Source organism: Gekko japonicus, unplaced genomic scaffold, assembly GCF_001447785.1.
Source record: "Gekko japonicus isolate JY-2015 unplaced genomic scaffold, Gekko_japonicus_V1.1 scaffold1339, whole genome shotgun sequence".
NCBI lineage: Eukaryota > Metazoa > Chordata > Lepidosauria > Squamata > Gekkonidae > Gekko > Gekko japonicus.
Window position 1 is genome coordinate 622,935 of NW_015161992.1, and position 14,612 is coordinate 637,546.

General features: G+C 45.5%; 1 protein-coding gene across 1 annotated transcript in view; it reads right to left on the reverse strand.

The window, feature by feature from the left end:
- The window catches only part of TMC3 (transmembrane channel like 3), a 103,023-nt gene that overhangs the window by 33,868 nt on the left and 54,543 nt on the right, over positions 1-14,612 (reverse strand). Inside the window, exons 8-15 of the mRNA XM_015405392.1 lie at positions 13,333-13,414; positions 11,631-11,737; positions 9,819-9,917; positions 9,553-9,695; positions 3,883-4,030; positions 3,486-3,529; positions 2,802-2,949; positions 2,432-2,541 (exon numbers count right to left, since the gene is read on the reverse strand). Coding sequence (XP_015260878.1) covers positions 2,432-2,541; positions 2,802-2,949; positions 3,486-3,529; positions 3,883-4,030; positions 9,553-9,695; positions 9,819-9,917; positions 11,631-11,737; positions 13,333-13,414 — 881 coding nt within the window. The remainder of the gene's footprint in view (positions 1-2,431; positions 2,542-2,801; positions 2,950-3,485; positions 3,530-3,882; positions 4,031-9,552; positions 9,696-9,818; positions 9,918-11,630; positions 11,738-13,332; positions 13,415-14,612) is intronic.

The window sequence follows — 14,612 nt, forward strand, 5'->3', positions numbered from 1 at the left end:
TTGTCTGGCTTGACTCAAATAACCCCACTTAGATTTCTTCCTCAAGTGAAGCAAATTCATCTCTCTTCATACCCAATGTTTTCCCTGTCCACATATTTCCTTCAACATTATTTCATAGCTTAAAATGGTGTAAAAGAAACAAAAGACTGCTCAAATCACAGCAACAACAATTAGAGAACACTGATAAAGTGTGAAATGAAAAGTAAATGAAAATTGCCCAGTTTGGTTTATCTTTAGATACAACTACCTTAGGTACAACTGACACAACCACTTTTAACTTTAAAAAGGGTAACTTCTCTGATATGAGGGGACATGTGAGGAAGAAACTGAAAGGAAAAGTAGAAAGGGGAAGCTTGGAAACCATTGGGGAAGCTTGGAAACTATTTAAAACTACGATCCTAGAAGCTCAGAAAAAATATATACCACAGGTAAGGAAAGGGACAGATAGGCATAGAAAAAAGCCTGCATGGTTAACAAAGTGATGGAAGCAGTAAAAGGTAACAAGGATTCCTTTAAGTGGTGAAAAGCTAGTCTCAGTGAGGTTGATAAAAGGGAACAGAGGCTGTAGCAAATAAAATGCAAGTCTGTGATCAGGCAGGCAAAAAGGAGCATATAGCGAAAAATGTAAAGACCAACAATAAAACCTTCTTCAAATACATTAAAAGCAGGAAACCAGCCAGGGAGGCAGTGGGCCCTTGGATGACCAAGGGGTAAAGGAGTAGTGAAGGATGATAGGGAAATGGCTGAGAAGCTGAATGCATTTTTTGCCTCTGTCTTCACTGTGGAAGATGAGAAGTGCTTGCCCACTCCAGAACTGCTGACTTCGGGAGGGGAGTTTAAAGACCTAATTAGATTGAGGTGATGAGAGAGGAGGTCCTACGACTGATAGACAACTTAAAAACTGATAAATCACCAGGCCCAGACGGTATACATCTGAGAGTTCTGAAAGAATTCAAATGTGAACTTGTAGATCTCCTGACAAATATATGTAATCTTTCATTAAAATGTGCCTCCGTTCCTGAGGACTGGAAGGTAGCTAATGTCACTCCCATCTTTAAAAAGGGTTCCAGAGGAGATTCATGAAATTACAGGCAGTCTGATGTCGATACCAGGTAAATTGGTAGAAACTGTTATTAAGGAACGAATTCGTTGGGACATTGATGAACAAAAATTATTGAGGCAGACTCAGCATGGGTTCTGTAAGGGAAGATCTTGTCTCACTAACCTGTTAGTGTTCCTTGAGGGGGTGAACAAACATGTGGACAAGGGGGACCCAATAGATATTGTTTACCTTGACTTCCAGAAAGCTTTTGATAAAGTTCCTCATCAAAGGCTCCTAAGTAAGCTCAAAAATCATGGGATAGAAGGACAAGTCCTTTTATGGATCAAAAACTGGCTAATTAATAGAAAACAGAGAGTGAGTATAAATGGGCAATTTTCTCAGTGGAGGGTGGTAAGCAGTGGGGTACCACAGGGATCAGTACTTGGTCCACTGCTTTTTAACTTGTTCATTAATGATTTGGAGATGGGAGTAAGCAGTGAAGTGGCTAAATTTGCGGATGATACAAAGTTGTTCAAGGTGGTGAAAACCAGTGAGGATTGTGAGGCACTCCAAAGGGATCTGTCAAAGATGGGCAAGTGGGCGTCAACATGGCAAATGGGGTTCAATGTGGCCAAGTGCAAGGTGATGCACATTGGAGCCAAAAATCCTAAATATAAATACACATTGATGGGGTCTGAACTGGCAGAGACTGAGCAAGAGAGAGATCTTGGAGTTGTAGTGGATAACTCACTGAAAATGTCGAGACAGTGTGTGACTGCAATAAAGAAGGCCAATGCTATGCTGGGGATTATTAGGAAGGGTATTGAAAACAGATCAGCCAATATAATAATGCCCCTATATAAATCAATGGTGAGACCTCATTTGGAATACTGTGTGCAGTTCTGGGCACCACACCTTAAAAAGGATATTATAGCTTTGGAAAAAGTGCAGAAAAGGGCAACTCGAATGATAAAAGGGTACCCAAAGAGTGATTAACACAAGAAATTTACTGCCACAGGAGGTGATGGCGGCTACAAGCATGGACGGCTTCAAGAGGGAATTGGATAAGTATATGGAGCATAGGTCCATCAGTGGCTATTAGCTCCTGGGCAAGCGATGTTCTGTATTCTTGGTGCTTGGGGGGTCAATAGTGGGAGGGCTCCTAGTGTCTTGGCCCCACTGCTGGACCTCCTTATGGCACCTGGTATTTTTGGCCACTGTGTAACCATTGGCCTGATCCAATATTGGCTTTTCTTATGGTCTTATGTACCTGGCACTGTTGTTGTGATGCAGTATTCAGTATCTTTTCTGTCCTGGGCAGGCTGAAATTCTAAACACAACAGGTTCAACCTCCACCCTACTGATTGTAACACCACCTGCTTCCCATACCTGGCAAGCTGAAAACGTAAAGTGGTTCGTGGATGGTACATCTCCAATGCTGCAATCAATTCAAAGGCAGAGGGAGCAAGCATTGTGATCAATGAGACAACAACACTCACCTGAAGAGAAAACCAATAAAAACGTATTAGGAATTACATATTATATATATTAATTGGTACCTTATTGGCCTCGCCTCTTTTATGTTATTGGTTGCCTCCCCCCTTTGTTAGGTAGATATAGATTGACCAAAAGAGAGCAAGGACACACACACTAGGCAAATAATTTAAACACAGAAACGGTCCAAGAAACTGATAATTTTTTTTAAAAAAAAGATTCCTGAAGTGTGTTTAGAAGCAGAGCAGAGCAGAAATCCTCTCACCTCATTCTTTTCCCAGAGAGTGAGTACCGCTTTAGTTCGTTCTAATTTCTGGGACCGATCCACTACAAAGTAAATGATGTAAATGCTTCCAGCAAGTGAGAGAAGCACAAGAATATTCGCAATGATTCGTAAGCTTATTGTCACTGCCCTGAAAATAAAGGTAACATGCAGGGAAAGTAACAAAGGCTTTGAATTGCTTCACTAAATTATTATTTAAATATGTTTTAAAGATCGGGTGGATCAGTTTGGACATAACACAAAACCACAGTTTATGTTAACATTTTTAATATAATTTATCTGTTTTTATTTATGTAAAAAAAGGACCTGGCAAGCAGACAATCACTCAAATCCTGGTTTAACTCCACAAAGGCAGAGTTCATTGCCTTCATTCTAGCCAAGCATCTGTGAGCATGTGAGGGCATCACCAGAGAACCACCCAGGATGTAGACAACATGCACATCCATAAATGAGACTAACTGCTGGGTAATAAACCAACTTCAGATCATGGTTTCAGATCCTTTTTTGATGGACCCTAATCAACCACAGAGGAATGGCCATTCAGACCATCACACCATCACTCTTTAATTATACAACAGTTCCATGTGATGTCCAAACTGAGCCAGAGACAGTGCTTTTGAAAGTGCTGCAAAAGTGATTGGAAAACAGCATCACATATATACTTACAAGTTTGTGGTTTTCTTCTTTTCTTGTTCCTCCAGTATAGCTTCCTTGAAAGAATCACAGATTAATAATTGGGTCCAAACTACTCCCATATAGAATGCCATAACAATAAGGTATATCCATGAGGAACTTTTTGCTTACAACTACCCCGAATAACAAAAAAATGACATACTGTATAATAGATTCAATCTATACACACAATAATATTTCTTATGATTAAATATTGTTTTGGGCAAATAGCCATCTGCGCTATCAGGTAGTAATATATTTATGAGGTAATTTATGCTTGCAACTACCCCTCAAAACAATTGGTCTTCATACACTGTATAATATATTCAGTCCATACACAAAGTATCACTGCTAAATATTTCTTAAATATTCTTTTGGTTGAGTTGCTTACCCTGATACTGTTAACAATAGCAGCTGATTTGCTCTCTGCAGCCTCAGGGTTACCAATGAGATAGTCCCAAGCACAGAACACCCTCCAACAAAATGTGTAATTTTCATCAGAGGCACTTGCTAGGCTCATTCTTGAGTTTTTGGCCATTCTGGAAAAGAACCATAAATATAAAATGCTCAAGGGCTTGTTCACACTAATACTTGAACACTCCTTAGTGGGTTCCCCATTATTTGATTCATTTAAATAAGAACAAACTGTTTCCGTTGTCAAGTATTTAAAGTTGACAGCAAGCGATTGGAAATAGTCCTGTCTGCTGTGGTTAATCTGTGGTGGCTCATTTGCATGTTCAGGTCTTCACAGTGATTGACCATGGATGTGTGAACAATTCCTGAGATATAAAAGAACTATCTTGCTAGAATCTCTCTCCCTATCACTGCACTGCAGTGAAGCAGGGGTTAAAGGAATTACAAATATCCCCAGTTCGAATCTCACCTCAGGAGGTAGCCTCAGATTAACCATTTTCTTTCAGCCTCAGCCTCCCCTCCACCATGGAATCTGGGGGTGATATCCTTGTCAGTGGTGTACCAAGGGGGTGGCTGTCCACTCCGGGCACAGTTTAGGGAAGGACTTTTAAGGGGGCCCTTGAAGCCATCATCCTGCTGCGTCCAGCCAAACGTTTTCCCTTTTATTTTTAAAATGCAGTTCTGGCTGCAGCTGCTAGGAACACAGGAAAGTCTGAGCTTAGCAAAAAGCTCTAGGATCATACAAGCTTCTTTTTTCTCCAAGACTCAAGCACACTTCCTTAACAGATCATGCTGATAGCTCCTACAGTAATTGCCAGTCTACAGGTCATTTTCCCCAATAGTGTAGCTTTTCTCTCTAACCTTTCCTTGCACACAGCTCTCCCAGATCTTGCAAAGCAGTAGTTAGAGTGTTGCAGCAAGATAAAACCTTTCCCTCTCTTAACTTTTGCCCCCCAAGCCAGAATAACGAGGCAGACACAAGTGCTGGGTTTAAACATAGGGCCACTTTATTAACTGACAACCTTAACTTGAACCAAAGGCAAGGGCAAAAACAGATTGCGTTATGGTCAAGGCCAGAGGTCAAGGACCCCTCCCTTACCTTGTCAATAGGGCGAGCCACCCTGCCCCGGGTGGGAGCCCACTGCAGGGGCTACCATCCGGCCGGCTAGCCATTGCAAGACAACCCTGTAGCCCCATCCCCCAAGCCGCAAGGCTCAAAGAGAGGACCTAAACAGGGCCGTCCCGAAGGCAGTCCGTTTTCCCCGCCCCGTGCCGCAAGGCACAAAGACTGTACTCACAGGACCCCTTCAACCCAAATATGGGTGTCAGCTGGTGCTCACCGGACCGCAATCTGTATACCGCATAGCAACCTGCCTACACAAAAGTGACCATCTAGCTTACTCGACACACCCTTCAAAACACCTGCATCACTGCCAAAGTGCAAGGTAGGCGAAAACACCCCTTCCAGGCGCCAATCAGGAAGGGGCGAAAAATTCCTACCCGGCCCCCCAAAAATGGGCCACCAGCAAATGCCTGCACTACTAACAGGGCGGGAGGGTGGGCCGACGATTGAATGGGACTGCTGGTAAGAAGACGCAGGGCCGTCCTTTACTTCCTTGGCCCTGCCCCTTCCGGATGCCCTTCTATGGCGCTTTTGGCACCAAACCCCAGCCTGCCTCATCCAGCACGGAGGCAAAGGCGTTCCCCCAGCCCAACGGCTGGGCGCCGTGGGCTGTTGACCCGAATTCTCCCTCTTTTCCACATGTTTCTCACTGACTTTTGTCTCCCTTCACCTAATTTTTGTGTTCCCACCCCCCTTTAGTTTCACTTCTTGATCTAAAGACCTTCTCATCCCTATCCTGCTTGGTAACAGAATATATTTAGTATAGTAGCAAAACTTTGTTAGTATGCTGGGTACTTTGCACATTGCACTGGTTCTGCTGGGGTGCAAAAACGCCCCCCTTCAGTTTCTACTGCAGTCTCTCTGGTTTGACTTCAGTTCTTTGGAAACAATGGAGGATGGGTGCACCTTCTGGGGTACACTGCCATAGACTCCACCCTCCAAACCAGTCAGTCCAACATAGGGAACCATTGTTGCCAATCTCCAGGTGAGGGCTGGAGAGCACTCAGTATTACAACTGCTCTGCAGAAGGGAGGGCAGAAGTCAGCTGAAGTCAAAGGGGCAGATAATGGTAGGTTGGTGGCTAGCTGGGAAGGAGATGGGGTTGCCAACTACATGCTGACAAATTCCTGGGGATTTGAGGGGTGGAGCCTGGAGAGGGTGGGGTTTGCAGAGGGGTGGGACCTCAGACAGGTAGAATGCCATAGACCCCCCCCTCCAAACCAGCCATTTTGTCCTGGGTAACAATTGCTGCCAATCTCCAGGTGAGGGCTACAGATCACTCACAATTACAACTGCTCTTCAAGCTTCTATGGCATGAGTGAGGATGTGAACCCTGTAGTGTATCAAGTCCTGACAAGTGCGGGAAGGGGTGTGTGTTTTGGGTGGTGGGTTCTGAGGGAATATAAGCCGGCCTGCGAGCCAGCCAAAGTTGTCTTGTTCCTGATTGAATAAAGTACGCTTTGCTGAAATCACTCTCCGTCTGCGTACTTTTCACTGGCGACAAGGATGGGATTCATCTCCCTCTGAACAGAGACCACATTCTGGACATCGCCGTGAGCCGCCATGCCGAATTTGCCACCGCCACCAGCATCGAGCATCTTAGAGAAGTGCCGCTCACCGCATCGCTCCCAAGCTCCAAGCATCGCGCCGCTGACCCCGAGAGCAGCACTGCCCCGCTCCGCCATCTACGCCACTCGCCTCCACATGGAGTCGCCTCACTGTAATTGTCCCCGCCACCGGCATTGGGCTCTCATTGAAGGCGCTGCATCACTGACTACGAGGCAGCACCACGCCAGTCCTTCCCTACTCTCGCTACTTCCCGCCGTCGCACTACGTGTAGCGGTAAGATGGCAGCCACCCAGGAAAGCATCACGGCCTTCGATATCTCCCGCCCCACACAGTGGCTTGAGATCCTGGAGAACTACTTCGACTGCCACGACATTGCGGACGAGGGAAAGAAAAAAGCTCATCTCCTTCGTTTGTGTGGCATGGACATGGTCCTACTACTCAAGGACCTCATAGCACCTAAGAAGACCAAGGACGAGCCCTACCCCGTGCTGGTGAAAGCGTTGACCAACCACCTTTTGCCGAAGCCCACAAAATTTGCCGAGCGCATGGACTTTTGTGTGAGGGTCCAAGGGCTGGATGAGTCGGCCTCCGAGTTCTTGGCCGGGCTCAGGCGAGCGGCCACCAATTGTTCCTTTCCGCACCTAGCGGACACCCTGTTGACCCAGTTCCTTGTGGGTCTAAGAGAGCCCAAGCTCCGCCGGAAGCTGGTCAGCCAGGACTACCTGGACCTGGATAAAGTGATCCGGGAGGCCACCATTTACGAGAAGGCCCATCAAGACCGGCGCGCCAAGGCGGTCCACCGCACCCAAGTGACTGTCGGCTTCGACGCCTAAGACGAGGAGGAAGTCCTACAGGTCCGCCAGTGCCAACATCACTCGTCCTCCAAAATGAGCAAGGCTTTGACCAGTTCAGCTCTGTGTGCCAGCTGTGGGGAAGGCCATGAGCACAGATCGTGCCGTTTTCGAAATGCGGTCTGCCACACCTGCAACAAATCTGGGCACATTGCCAGGGTCTGCTGCTCCAAAGGACCATGCCAGAAGTCGACAGCACACCAGACCTCGCCGGACCAGCCCATCAACCTCCACTCCATATCGGACCACTTCCCGCAACACCAGGTCTGTAACTTGCCCCTGGACAGCCCAAACAAGATGCATGTCACGGTTCTTATAGAGGGGTCCCCCTGCAGCATGGAGATCGACACAGGGTCGACCTACTCCATCATCTCCATGGATACACTCCGCACACTGTGTCCGGGGGGGGCGCCCCTACAGAAGTTGTGGGGTTTCCGGTTACGGGACTTCAATAAGAACCCCATGGCGGTGCTGGGCTGGGGCAAGTTCCAGGTACAGTTCCAAGACTTTAATGGCACCCTAGACCTGCTGGTAGTGGATAGGCCTCTCTCCAGCCTGCTAGGACTCTCTTGGTTCGAGGCCCTGGGACTCTCACTGAATGGAACCCATCAGGTTGGGACACAGGATTTTGGCACAGTGTGCACGGAATTTCCCTGCGTCTTCGATGGCACACTGGGACGTTTCTCAGCCCCCCCCCCATATCCCTGGACCTAGACCCTGTGGTACGGCCCATCCGTATTAAGGCCAAGCTACCGCCGATTGCAATGAAGCCTAAGATTGAGGCAGAACTAGATCGCCTGGTGGAACAAGGGGTCCCAGAACCAGTCGCGTCGGCCCGGTGGGAGACCCCCATAGTCACCCCAGTTAAGCTGAACGGGGAAATACGCATTTGTGCGGATTACATATGCACGATTAACAAAGCCCTGCAGGCTCACGCTTATCCAGTGCCAGTGGTGAGCCATGTGTTGGCTGCTTTAGCGGGAGCCCGGGTATTTGGCAAATTAGAATTATTACTGAAAATAATTTTTTCATATATGCCCTGACCTGGATGGACCCAGGATATTTTGATCTCATCAGATCTCAGAAGCCAAGCAGGGCTGACATGGAGGCAGGCAATGGCAAACCACCTCTTTACGTCTCATGCCTTGAAAACCCTACAGGGTTGCCAGAAGTCAGCTGTGACAACAGAAAAAAAATCCGTCACACCACTCATGTTCTGAGCAGGCACTTGAGAGGGCTTCTGTTCTCCACATTGAAGCCCAAGAGCTGACCATCCCAAACATCCACAAGGCATTTTTAAGAGCTAGGAGTCAGCTTTTGTACTAACTTTCACTAAGCAGGGCCACTGTAGAGGCAGGCAATGGTTACCTTTGAACGTCTTTTGCCTTGAAAACTCTATGGGGTTCCCATAAGTCAGCTGTGACTATTTGATGGCCAAAAAAAACACCAACCCAATTTAAAAAAAATCAACACCAAAGAGGCTAGGTATACCACTGTACCTTGTAGGTTTGTTTTAAGGGTAAAAAGACGACATATCCAAAGCATTTCAAGTACCAAAGCAAGGGTAAAAAGATGACATATCCAAAGCATTTCAAGTACATGCTAAAAATTACCCTCATAATTAGTTATACTCACAAAGACTGTTAGTAATATGCTAGATAGGAGGGCAGGCACCATCTCTTCAGATCTCAGAAGCTAAGCAGGGTCAGTACTTAGATGAGAGACCACCAAAGAAGCCTCTGCAGAGGCAGGCACTGCCTTTCAAGGCTTCTCACTTGCCTTGAAAGACCATTGCTGAGTCAGCATAAATTGGTGGTGACTTGACGGCACTATACACACACACACACACACTCACACGTACATAATATGCTAGGTGCTGTACTCCAAGAAACTAGCCAAATAGCTATCTTTGCTTATTGATTTCATTTTAAATTGTTTGTGAGCTGCCATGGGGGCCACTGGGGGGGATGAACAGTGTGGTATACAAATTGGCTAATTAAATTTCATTCACAATTCTAGCCTACTTCCCCCTCCACCAGAAGTCCTATAAGTAAGTAAAAAACTCTCCTGTTTGCATGGGGCCCAGTCAAAACAGAAGCATTACTTCTTTAAGAGGATGATGAAGCTGTACGCAAACACTGCCATTCCAACAAGGAAATATGCCAGGGGCAGTCGATAGCCCGCTCTTACAATCTTCCTTTCCTGGCCGTAGTACCCATAGAATAAAACTGAATACTGGAGATAACCCTGCAGAAACAGCAACAGAACTGTGAACAGAACCACTGACATCTCCTAGGGTTTTTTAAAAATGTGTTATGCTGAAGCACAATCAAACTATGGTCTGAAATGTAATTAGATTTTCTGACTTGCCCCCAAAGACCAGATGGTATCCAGGTCTTGTGCAGACTTAGCTTTATCCAGAGGGATCGTCTTCCTGTCAGTGCTTCCAAATGGCTTTCCAGCCAGGATCTGTAACAAAACAAAATCTGTAACGAAACAAAAGCCAAAAACACTATTGGGTGGGGGGAGATATTTTTATGAGGGTGGAATTAGACCTGATGTTCCCTGCAGGGCATTCTCGCATCAAGCTCCTCTCCTACCTCTAGGTGGAGGGCCCCGGAAGCAGTCACTCACTCTCCCTCAAAAAAGGTCTCCCACTCCAGTGCTCTCTCTGGAAAAGACAGCTGCAGTTACAGCCCTGAGTCCACCTGAGACCCAAACCCAAAAGGGTGCAACAGCATATTAGACTCCTGAGTCTTTCAGACTTGAGTCAATCAGCTCCCAACATCAGTCATTCAGAAGAAATATAGTTTATTGAGATCTTTATTGCATTCAGGTATCTTAACTGGTTTTGTGTTAGAACTGAGGATAAAGTGCGCGAAGCTAATAAATATACAACATTCAAGGGGGACCAAATGGCTCAGGGCCAATCAGACAACAGGTAGGAGCCCACCAAACTAACGGGCCAGCTTTCCCAAGAGAAAGAAGACACCAGGCACTCAAGGTTACACGGCTGGGCTTACAGGGAGAGAGAACCAAAACAAGAGACTCTCACCACAGAAGTAAAAATTCCATAGTCCCCCCCCCCATCCACTCTCATGGCAGCCAGGGCAGCACAGAGGCCAGGCTGACAGCTTGAAGCCCTGGGACCATCTGAGAATTAAACCCAAACTACCTTGCAATGATGCATGTAGATATGGTGGCTCGAAGCCCTGAGAAAGGTTGGCCATGCACAGTGAGTGACTGCTTCCGGGGCCCTCCACCTAGCCCTTTTGGTAGCTCTTTCATGTGCCCCAGGAAATGACCTCTTGTGCCCCAGGAAATGGCCTTTCATGTGCCCCAGGAAATGGCCTGGAAACGGTGGCCCTGAGTCCACCAGAAACCCAAAGCTCAAAGCATGCCCACAATGTTCATACCCCCCCAGCTGAAATACACAGCCAGTACTTGGAGGACAGATGGAAGGTCAGACATCCCCAAACTTTTGACAAGGGTTCCCCAAGTATTCCCACAGCTGCTGAGAGGGTATAATAAATGTGGGCCCTCATCCGAGGCACAAGAGCAGAGCCTACCCACCAAGGGGGAGATGTATTATTCTACTCTGCAACTGGGTCTGGAGCACACCCATCCATCAGGGTGAATTCTTCTACTCTGAGGATAGGTGGAAACACCTGTGAAGATGGCAGGGCCACTCTTCAGCTACATACTCTTCCAGGCTCCCTCAGGTCCAAACACATAGATCCTGTGGTCATAGCCCACCCCTAGGTGAAATTTCTGGTTCTTCACCATTACCAGAAAACAGTGTTGCACTTACCTGTAGTTGCTGTTCATCGAGTTGTCAATGCCCAGCAGCAGAGGCATGCCAGCCCAAGAGGTGTGCTGGGGCTGGCAGCAGTATAGCAACCTGGGAGCTGCGCTGGGCCCAAAGGTGGAGATGCAGCAGCCCCAGGAGCTGCTCTGCACCTGACCAGAGACTCAATCTAGCTTGAGTCTCTGCAAGAAAGGAGGGCTATAAATTAAATTAGTAACTACATTTTAATGGGAATAGAGATTGGTGTGCAAAAAAAGAAACTGGTGTGAAAAAAATAAAGACTCACAAGTTTGTTTATTACAAGGGACAGCTTTTGAAATTGGGTCTTGCCTCTATAATGACCACACCTTGATCCTTCAGGAATACATGCTTACCTCTGGCAAAACAACAAATGCTCCAGTCATGATGGTGAGCACGATATTGATCCCAAATAACCATCTCAAGAAAATGAAGTAAGAAGCAACTCCAGATCCAAAGTGACCTTAAAACCACACAAGAAAATGGAGGGAGAAAATACACTGTTGAAGCAGTTGTCCAAGGTTGTTCTGCTCACAAGATTTGCAGAGATGCATCTAATGTTCCCTCTAAGCTCCACAGTGCTGTGAGCAAAAATTCTACCTCGTGAGTTTGAAAAAAGCTAGTAGCATTAAAATTGTTTGACTCTCACATAAATTAGTTTCTTAGAAGATTATTTCCATAACCTTGTAAAAATCTCAGAATAAATTCTTTTAAACTATATTTAATCTATATTTTAATAATTTCAACATTATAACAGAAAACAGAATCAAGTCAAATTTTATTACAGAAAATATTGTCCTTTATGGGGGTAGACCAGGCCTGCGGAGAACAGGTCTATCTGCCCCTTTCCACTATAGACCTGGCATCAGACTGTCATCCTGCAGTGAGCCTTGAAAACATACCAGCACTTGTTGGGGGGGGGGGGCTTTGTTTTTTAGTGAAATACGACAAATTTACAGGTCAAGTATAACAGAGGTGGAACAATCACTGCCAGAACCCTGCCTAACCTAATAAACAGGAAGGTGCTTAAACATTATCAACCTGCCCAAACTACTTATTTATTCAAATATTATAATATATTTGACAGGCCCCAGATTGGATATAAATACTTTTACTGTGACTCTAGGCATCTTACAAATCATACTGAAAAGCATAATAGGGGTGTGCAAAAATTATCTTTCCCCCCGCTCCATTATAGCCTACAGGGACCATTATAGTCATTGGGCCCCACAGGCTATAATGGAGAATTGATCCGGGGTATCTGGGGGTTGGAGGGGGCTGTTTTTTGAGGTAGAGGCACCAAATTTGCAGAATAGCTGCTGGTGCCTCACCTCAAACACCCCCTCCCCACGGATTCAAAAATATTGGACCAATTCTATGGGTACCAGAATGAGGTGCCCCCATTCAATGAAACACAGCTTAGAGGGAACACTGGGTGCAACATTCAATCAGCTTTATTTGGATAACTGATAAGGGCAAATAATATCAGCAGGGTTCAGAGAGAGAAAGACAACCTTGATGGTGTTTTTTTGAAACTTCAGTTTTGGGTGTTGCCTTGCCAGAGAAAGTAACAAACTACTAAAGTTGGATTTTTCTTGGATAGATATTTTGTTTACTAAATTTTAAGTCACCTTACATTTACTTCATTATATCTTTACTGAGGTTTCTGTAACATCCAATTTATTTTAATTCAGTCAGTCAAAAGGCTGACTGATGTTTTATCAACTAAGAGCAATTTAAAATAATTAATTTGTATGTTGTGGAAATACATAAAGTTTCTTTCCTTAAAATTTTCTTTCCTTAAGAATGCCAGACACTGAACAGTCCTCATCTCAATCCTAAACATGTTTACTCAGTGTAAGTTCCATAGATAGTAATGGAGTTTACCTTGAAGGGGTTGGTCTTTGAGTTGCTGGCTAGGAAATGAGTGATTTTTGATTTCCTAGCTCTGGTGCAGAATGTGGTAAGTTTGCAGCTGTTAAAACAGCTATCTTAAAGTGAGCCCCTGCTTCCTCTATTACATGGTACATTTATGTCTTCTAGATTAATTCTACTTACTTTCTATTTTCTTTATCCTCATTTCCCAAGGAATAAAGATGACCATAAAGTTATATGCAAGCCGAACAAACTTTCGCCACAGCTAGAGGGGGGAAAATTAGAAACTTTGTAGTACATGAAATTAAGACAGTCTGCCCGTATGAGGGATCACTTTCAGTTCTATTGAGCATCTTTTCCTTCTGTATGATGAATATCGTTTTTAAAAATACGTTTATGTCCTGGAATCTGCCTTAAGTCTCAATGAGAAAGGTGGACATTAAGGTAAACAAGCAAGCAAGCAAATAAATCAATCCACCATTATTTTTTGTATGTTAAGTGAAGCAGATCCCCCCACCCCCGCCAGCTTTAAGCCATCGGAGGGCCAGGGAAAATACAATACACAAAAAGTGGGTGATTTCTGTAGAGGGAAACCATTCCAGGGGGTCAAACACTTTCAGATCAATCCTCAGCAGGGCTAACTAAGAATCCTACTCAGATCTTGAGTTGTTTTAGGACTTCAGTGAACTCTTCCTCAGCTCATCCCACAACCCTGATCTATGTACTGAAACTCATGAGATGTACCTCTTTAAAAGAAACCAAATTTGGTGAAATTTCAGTGGCAACTCTAATCTTATTGAGACTCTGGTTATGCAACAACAGGGGCAACAGTTACATTTATATACACTCATTCAAGGCGGTTGTGAACCAGCAATCGTTTCTGAGTGGCTATTTTTCATCCACAGCCAATCTCTTCCAAGGTAAATTTTCAGAGCAAAATTTATTTTATGGTGCTACTGGGGCTTTATTGCTATAAGTGGAAGTATTTTAATTAAACAAAGAATTAACAGATGGTATGAATGGCATCCATGCCTATATTGCAATCAGATCCCTCTGCTTATGGCCTGCATGTCTTACAGGACAAGGCAGTACATTAGGCATGGATGCCAAAACAGAACAACTTGAAGCAGCAATGTTTTTTTTTTAATGAATGAATGGTGCAATGGTATATCACTCCCAACAAGCAAAATAAACAATCATAATTATAATTTTACAAGGGGTGGACCCGCAATACTCGCGGGGGGGAGGCAGAGGAGGAAGCAGCAGGAGGAGGTAAGTCCCCCCCCATCCTGCCGGTTCCCCCCTGTCCTCCACCCCCCCTCCATTGCCTCTCCCTCCCAGCTCCTCGCCACTCTTCCCCCCCCAACCCGGCACTGAAGCCAGGGGTGAGCGGGGAGCCGCTCGCCCCTCGCTGTTTCCCTTCCCCCCAACCCGGCACTGAAGCCAGGGGCGAGCGGGGAGCC